This window comes from Salvia splendens, unplaced genomic scaffold, assembly GCF_004379255.2.
Source record: "Salvia splendens isolate huo1 unplaced genomic scaffold, SspV2 ctg1056, whole genome shotgun sequence".
NCBI classification, from domain to species: Eukaryota; Viridiplantae; Streptophyta; class Magnoliopsida; order Lamiales; family Lamiaceae; genus Salvia; species Salvia splendens.
In genome coordinates, this window is record NW_024598599.1 from 1 (window position 1) to 8,694 (window position 8,694).

The 8,694-nt window shown below is 42.8% G+C and overlaps 1 protein-coding gene and 1 pseudogene across 1 annotated transcript; one reads left to right on the forward strand and one right to left on the reverse strand.

Annotated features, from left to right (window-relative positions):
* The first annotated feature begins 432 nt into the window (after positions 1-432).
* Positions 433-1,590, forward strand: LOC121788481. Its single transcript, XM_042187144.1, has 3 exons — positions 433-539; positions 774-842; positions 1,209-1,590. Exons 1-3 carry the CDS (start codon positions 462-464, stop codon positions 1,371-1,373), a joined length of 312 nt encoding a protein of 103 aa, XP_042043078.1. The 5' UTR covers positions 433-461; the 3' UTR covers positions 1,374-1,590.
* Positions 1,591-1,784: 194 nt separating this feature from the next.
* LOC121788479 lies at positions 1,785-6,007 on the reverse strand (annotated as a pseudogene).
* Between the last annotated feature and the right edge of the window lie 2,687 nt (positions 6,008-8,694).

The window sequence follows — 8,694 nt, forward strand, 5'->3', positions numbered from 1 at the left end:
ATTTAATTAATATGTTAGATTAAGTTAAGAGCTCCTTTATTAAGTGATGTCTCATTACACTTAAAATTCTAATTTAATTACACTTAAAAATCAATCCCAAATTTTCGGCCTAAAATGAAAAATGCGAGTAACATGGGTCGGAGGGAGTATATTTTTAAAAAAAATTGACTCCTTTGTTGAGTTCATGTTGCCAAGATACATAATACATGTTTAGATTTCTACTACATGTAAACTTGCAAAATGGTTGTCTGTTCGATTATCCTTATATAGTTTATCCTTTTCTTAAATAAATATATTTATGTTTGTAACCTTTTTATGTCTAATGTGTGATTCTTACATGAGTTATTGCCTTCACTCATGGGCAAGACTAGAGGGAGATAATCCTTCAAAATGATTGAAGCACAATATTTTAACATATCCTGTCAATAATGTTCAACTATTGCTAAATGTAGGCTAGGAGGATGGATGTTGTTTGGGGAGAAACTGCTGGAGTTGAGGGCCAGCTACTTCTGCTATGCCCAATACTTTTTGTTTTGCAGGTCTGTTAAATCCCTTATTCTCGTATTAGTAACAAGAGAACACTACCCCTTCTTTATATTTTGTTGGAATCAACTCCTCATGCGAGTGATATTTTTGCAAATCTTTATGTACGCTCATTAAGTTGAGACCCATGAATGTTTTCATAGCCACTCTTGTTGCTTCTCATCTATACTCATGGCTGCACTATAGCCAACATTTATCCTCAAATCATGACCCTTGTCCTCTGTTTTCAGGGATTTGAAGCCTATGTTGGTGTGTTGTTGCTTAATACTGCTCTAAATGGATCCAATTTGGATTGGCAGGTAAAGTAGTTATTTAAATTTTAAACATATGACGTCGTGGAATTTTTGTTGCATACTTCTTCAATACTGTATATGTTGATGTCCAAATTCAGTTTCATCAAATATTTTTTTCCTACTCCCTCCGTCCCATGATAGATGTCACACTTTCTTTTTAGTTTGTCCCACAAAAGATGTCACATTTCCTTTTTTAGAAAAAGTTTTCTCTCACGTTAATATAAATATACTATTTTCTCGCTCCATCTAACACACAAAACAACATCTCCTAAAATCCCGTGTCATTCTTCAACTATGCCATCTACTATGGGACGGAGGAAGTACTATTTTGATATCTTATTCACCTACATGATTTCTACGTACAACTTTCAGGTAATTACATGCGGGGTTCTTCTCATAGTCATGGCTGTTGGAAATTTTGCTAACACGGTGCAGACTCTAATAACGAAATCTAAGGTTAAGGCAAAAATCAAGAGAGGTAAAAGCAGGCAAGAGCTGCATCAACTGAATCATGGATCAGATGACAAGAGTTCGTAAACAGCTCGCTGTACCAAGTTTGCTTCTTTGTGCAGTTTCTTTCCTCACAGCAGGTTTTTGGCCTTTTTATGTTTGTAAACTGTCGAGCTGTATTATGATAGTAAACTTGAATAGTAGGAGTTAGAAATCCATATTTGTCATTTATTATAGGATTTCTACACTGTTTTGGTTCCATATAGAGAGCTTTATCTAGAGTGTCGCATGCTTGTGTCCTTTATTGAGAGTCCAAACCCTTTATGGGAAGTTTGCTTTATCAATACACATGACCTGCACATTAGAGACGACATTGACTAGACTTATGAAAATTCCTATGTGAAATAAGATCAAGTACAAGATAAAAATAAAATAAATTACGAGGTCTGGATAAAGGGGTTCCATAACTAGCAAAAACTTATTCCAGCTCCAACAAAAACATGTGACTACAGAGAGGAGAGAGCATTCAGTCGGAGGCCCATCCCGAGGCAACTGGTCTCATCTCCGGCACAAGGAAGTTAGGAGCTGCTGAGCTCTGCCCGAACAGACCGAGCTTTTCCAGCAGGCACTCAACTAATCCGCCAGCGGCGTACGACACGCCCGAGACTGATATCCCAAGAATCAAGAAGGTCATGGCTGTTTTCAAGTAAGGCTTCGGAGGCCTCTGCACATAGGCCTTTCCAATAGTTAGCGCAAGTATGCACGCAAGGGAAGCTGCTGCCACCATCAAAAGCTTCAACTGTTTGTCGTCAGACTCGCGGAATGAGAAGCCGTACACGACTGGAGGCATCAACCCGAACAAGATGTATGATACTATGGCGACAACAGCATGAAGCGTAAAATTCTGCCTCCGGCCTAGGAGCTGTCTGTAACGATCCTCTTGCTCGGTTATTTGGTTGGAGAGCTGCTCCTCGAGGCGGTCGCATCTTAAATCCCAGAGCTGCACATTCATGCAGAGAACAAATCCATAGGGAGCGGCAATACATATAATTGAGTATTCGAAGGACTAGACGAGTAAAACAGCTTACATTGTGAGCTATGATAAAAAGACCTCCAATCAAATTTGCAGCTCCCAGAGTTAACACATTCACTGCAAATGGTGGCATTGTAGATCGGGATAAGCAATAATACTTCATATTTTGAATGAAAAACACTATGGTTATGTTGTGCATGTAATAGTAGAGATTGTGAGCGACATTCATACATGTGGCTGCACCTCCACCAGCGGCTGATGATACGACACTAAGGCTAGTCATGGTCTCTGCCAGCCCACCGTATACGATGCTTTTAATCACTTCAACTTTGCGTTCTTCTCTCGCTCCACGCCCTTCTCTATCAGCAGTACTAGTTTGAGTTCCCAACTGGGATGCTGTCGGAGGAGGTATTACAGTCGCAGGTGGATGCGCATCTATCGTTATCCTGGTATCATTGCCTTCACCTGCATCAAGATTTCATGATACTTAACTCGAGAAACACAAGGACCTCGTTCGTCTCTTTACAGTGAACACGCAATTAAACTTACCTTGTGCAGCTGGTGCATCTCCTATTTCTGAAGTGTTTCCAGTTCTGAGTGGCTTGTCTAGAACAGATGTAGTCACAATTGTGGCTCTAACGTCTTGCTCGTCGTGAGGAACAGATACCGAGATATTCAATGTGCCATCCACGTCTTCAGCCATTGAAACTGATGATTGTGGGAGCTGGATGATGTCCTTGTCTCGACTGGTCTGAACTCCCTGGCCAGGTTTTGAGGCCATTTGCTGATCCGCGGCCAACACATCATCCGACCTCGTATTATCTGAGGTAGACAAGTCATTACAGCAGTCACCCAAATACTAAACTAACTGAACAATGCTAAAATATCATGATGTGAAAATGTAGTTAAAAAACAGTACCTACTAACAAAGGGAGTTTTAGATGGTCTAGGCCGGGAATAGTTAGGTCCCTGCCTTCGTGTGCAGCAGTTTCTGCGGCCGTATTTATTAAAATTAATGATTGGCCACTTTCACGAGCAGGACCAGATGACAAAATGCCTGAGCTAACTTGTTGCACATTGGTCTCAGAACTACTTCCTGCATGTGAAAGAACCGAGTTATATGCATTCACCAGACTCCGCTCTCTGCAGGCACGACACCACTCATATGATCCGAAAGGGAAAAAAGTACCTAACTCAACTGGTGTTTTCTGCCTATTCGGGTTAAACATATCGAACCAGCTCTTCTTTACATCTGGTGCTTGACTGTCCCGTGCATTTTCTTTCCCACTTTTCCCACCAAATGATCGGAACAATCTGAATCCATCACCTGCATTACATTTCCCACTCATGAGTACTACAAAATAGCAACATTATTTGCACAAAGAAAAGAAAAGTTGCTAACCAGTTGGAATGAAAATGCTGAAGCATGATAAGCAACGAAACATAGTTGCCCCTCTGTCACGGTCATCTTCATCGATTGGTGGTGTTTGGGCATCTTGGTCACCAACTTCCCCTTCTTGATGAACTTGTTCCTCGGACAAAACAGTCCCTATGGCTTCTGTTCCTGTTTGGGACGCTTAGCCTCCTCATCGGAAATCCTTACTATGCGCTTCCGTTTGGTGAGAATAACCCTCTTTGTTATGCAAGAGTTGCAGTTGGGACAATGCAGATCATGTGTGGTTTGGTTCCGTATGACTCTTTCGACATCTAACTCTGTTATTTCCAGATCATCCTCGGTTTCTGCACTCTCGATCTCTTTGGAAGGCTCATGACTCGTTTCATAAATGCCATCCGTCTCAGTCTCCTCCCCCTCCTCGTATTGATCGCTAATAATGGATACACCATTGAACTCAACAACGGGATCAAGAGACGAGACGTGTTTTACAGGTTTTGCAACCAAATCTACAAAACAATGTGAGTAAACAGTTTTGCAAATTTCAGATCCTCATCATTATCTGTATTTCTTGATCTTACTAGTATTAGAAAGCTCATATCATACTTACCTTCTTGAGATGAACTGTCTGAAGGCCGGACATCTGAACTAGAAACGCCATTCTCCTCGACCTCTTCCTTGTGCTGATTGTTTATGACAGAAGCACCATTGAACTGAATCACGGGATCAAGAGATGAGGCGTCATGTGTTGTACGCGCATGACCTTCCACGATTTGCGTCTTACAAATAGGATTAACACCTAAACCTGAAAATCACACCGAGAGAACAACTATAACGCCATACACTTATATAGAGCCTTACGTCAGCACAATTTCGCCCATAAACAGATAAAGGAGACAAGCAATAGAGTGAAAAAGGGGACAAGAGTTGGCGTTTTATTTGTTACTAGAAGCATAAATGTGCAGTGAAGAAACATAGTATTCACTAACAATGTTTAAGTCATTCCTACATGAACTAAAGGATTGAAGGATTGAGACACTCTGAGGTGTATGTATCTTAACCACGACACTTTCGTGCGATTCTGATATCTACTGACCTTCATATACAAAATTAAAAGTTTTGATATTTGTCAGGTTATGCAGCAGTCCTCTACGATTCTGAAAATGATCAACACAGACACTTCCATTGGCGTATGTCCAAGGGCAGATTCGACACTTCCATATTCCTTCATCCACAAAATCAGATTGCAAATGTCACAATTGCAAAAATAGTGCCTAACGTTTATAGAAATTCCATCCAAAATGCCAAGAAACTCAATGTTCCTCACTTTTCGGTACATCAATTTGAGAAAATGCATAGGTCGATTCGAAACAGAGATTGAAGAAAATCATTCTAACTCTACCCTCATTGCTTTACACTAAACAGCAATCATTCAGAACCTACCCAACTCACCAAACTACCAGCTTGCAGTTGATCCTTCACTACCCTTACTTCCGTTAACTCGTTGGTTTTCTTAGATGCAAAGGCTAAGTAGAACTAAAATCTGAGACACAAAAACCACCAATCATTCACAGCATTGCATATCCAAGAATTCAACTCCATACACAACAGAAATTTGTGAGAGACAAACCAATTGTTTTGGTGGTCTCAACTGCTAACCTGCAAATCTGATTGAGGTCAAGAAAACGAAGGAAAACAAACCACATGCCACAACTCAAAAATATATATGGAAACAATATGAACATTGGAGAGGGACCCTTTACTTCTTTTATACTACCACATATTTTACAGACATGTAGGGTTATGGAGTGCAGTTGAAGGCACAAGAAAATTAGAATTTTATAAGAGACACTGACAAAAGATAGAAATAAAAATAAGGAGCCATTAAATGTTGCTAAAAATGCTTGTATTCCTACCTGCAGCTTTGTCATGGCAAACAAGATTTTCCTTGAAATTCTTGTCCCCATTAATTGCTTCTGTTTCATTGTCAAGAACCCAATCACTCTCTGCAGGGATGTTTTTTGAATTTCTCACCAGGGGATTGGTTTCCTCACCTTCTTGCTCCTCCAACTTCTGTTCTTCCTTTTCCATCTTCACACACACACACACACACTAAGAGAGAGAGAGAGAGGTATTGTTTATATATGAATAAGGTGTTGCTCATGTCTAAATATGGAGGCTGTCAAGGCCACTGCATTGCGTTCAAAGGGTGCAGAAATTCACAAAATATTAGTATTAGTTAATTGCATGCACTATTAATGCAAGACTAAGTTAGTTGTGAGAAAGAGAGAGAGCTTATCTCTAAGGGAGCTGACAAAATACTAAAAACATGCCATCTTTTGCCATTAAAAATTGAAATCAAATTTAGGATTGTAGAGGTGGCAGTGTAACAAAACAGTCTTGCACAACGCAAAATTACTAAAATATAGGAGCACTAAATTGAGAAGATTAGGTGTGGTGATGAAGCAATAGAGTAAAGAGCATCTCCAATGCCCGGATGTCCCACTCGGACATCCACTAGGACTTCCCAAAAACACCTCCTGCCACGTCACTAGAACTTCTCATCCCACTGCCACGTCACTAGGACTTCCCCTGCACAATCCGCCCTTCCCATCGCCCTTCCCACTAGGACTTCCCGCAATAAAAAAAATCACAAATTCACAAATAAAGCAATTTACGTTTACGAAAATAAAATTTCAACACGAATACGAACGGGAAAAATTAACAACTTCATTAAAAAAAACATACATGCTTCGAAAAAAAAATTACATAGTAATAAAACAAAAAAAATACATAGTCATACATTCTCGGCTCACTCCGCGTTGTCCTCGTCACCCGTGCTGCCCCCGTCGTCCCCGCCGTTGATCTCGGCGCCATCATCTCCAATGGGTGGCATCCCCAAATCGCACCGACATCCATCGACGACATCCTTCAACATCCTTTTGTACACCGGATCGGTCGTGCTATGCCACCTATGCATGGTCCGGACCAAGCTAGTCGTTATCTGCGCGCGGGCAAGACGGTCGTACTCTTCTGGGGGAGCAGGGGCCTGCAATTGGACCTCGAACTACCCGCTACCGCTGCTGCTTCCCCTAGCATTCCGCTGCACAGCCTTTTGCCTAATCGGGCGACGACGACGGCGGGAGTCTAATCGAGGTATCGGGGACACTTCCTCGGCTTCTGGGAGCTTGTGCGAACCAGCACTGCTGCTGTATTCACCGGAAGCGTTGATCTTCGTCCGCTTCGGCCAGCCCGCTTCGACACCCCCACAAAACTTTTGGGAATCCTTCACCACGAGATAGGCCTCCCACTGGTCAAAATCTTTGAACTTCAAGGCTTTGTCGGGGTACTGCGCAAAGGCACGGTTCTTCACATCCTCCTCGGACATACCGCTGGTTGCCTGGCGGAGATTGTTTTGGTAGAGGCCGGCAAATCGACTAAGCTTAGGCCTCAACCGCTCCCACTGTTTCCGGCATTGTTCGGGAATGCGACGCTTCGCCACAGCCGGTTTGTGTGTGTGGTAGGCTTCAGCGATGCGATGTCACAGTCTGTCAATATGCTAGTTAGCACCGACATAGGGATCCTCGACTATTGAAACCCAAGCCTTCGCAAGCGCGACGTTTTCCCACACGCTCCAGACCGTCCTCTTTCCCGTCTCCTCCTCATCCTCCTCCTCTGCCACCATTCGCGAGGAAGAGCCCGTGGCTTTCCCCTTGCCCTTGCTACGGCCCTTGCCCTTGCCCTTGCCACGGCCATTGCCCCTGCCCCTTGCCGCTGTCCCCACATCATCGGGAGTCTCCCTGACTGGAGATAGCCCCAACTCCTCAAAAGAGAAAGTTCCCATGCCGGTGAACTGAGTCTCCGAAACAAAACTGGATGGAAATCAGTAGACAGCATATCGATAACTGGGCGATAGACATTCTCCGTAAGTGGTTCAAGGCCCCTGCCACCCCCTCCCCCAGGCATGGTCTGCATCATCCCCGGCATCATCCCACCCATCCCCATCATATTTGGGGTCATGCCCCCCATCCCCATCATATTTGGGGTCATGCCCCCCATGCCCGCTGCCCTGGGCATCATACCACCCATACCACCCATCCCACCCATCCAATTGTACATATTGAAGTACGGGGACATCATACCACCCATCCCACTCATTCCACCCATCCCACACGCCATTTGGGACTGCATCCCCGACATTGCCGGAACCGTTGTCGTATTTCCGCTAGAGTTTCCCTCCAGTTCGGCGGGAAACGTCGGAGTCTGCGACTCGCTCGTGGCGGGGGAGTTCCTGTCGTTCTCCATTAAGTACAAATGAAATTTGTAGTAAAAGAAGAGAGAAACTTGTTAACACAAGTGGTGCGAATGAAATGAAGTTCAACGAGCTGTATATATAGAGTTTAAAAAAAAAATACCGGACGTCCGACCCACGCCACAATGGCGGACGTCCACCCGCCCGTCGCCCACACGTCCGAGGACATCCGACGTCCTTACGGGACGTCCGTATCCGACTTGCCACGCCACAATGGCGGATGTCCCGGTCGCCCGTCGCGGATGTCCGACCGGATGTCCGCCATTGGAGATGGTCTTACTTATTTTGATGATCCCTAATGAAAATAATTATGATATAAGGATGTCAAAAATGCATTACTAGAATTTAAAGTTTAAGGAAGTTATGTACTCTAACTAGAAATTAATTATTTATAAATTGAAATAAAATACGGAAAATGATTATTTTTATATTTGACAAAACTCAATCTTAATTAATAGTTGCAAATTAAATTAGAGATTGCGTAAACATGTGGGTTGGTACGAATAGGGCTCAAATTAGAGGTTTATCTTTATAAATTGGGTCAGACAACTTTCGTTGTATTTTTTCCTAAAAATGATATAGCCTTTCATCCATATGTTTTCATGGTAAGAAAGATTGTGATTTTTCGTGTCATTGAGTCATATAATTGTTGTTTTACAAGCATAAGAAG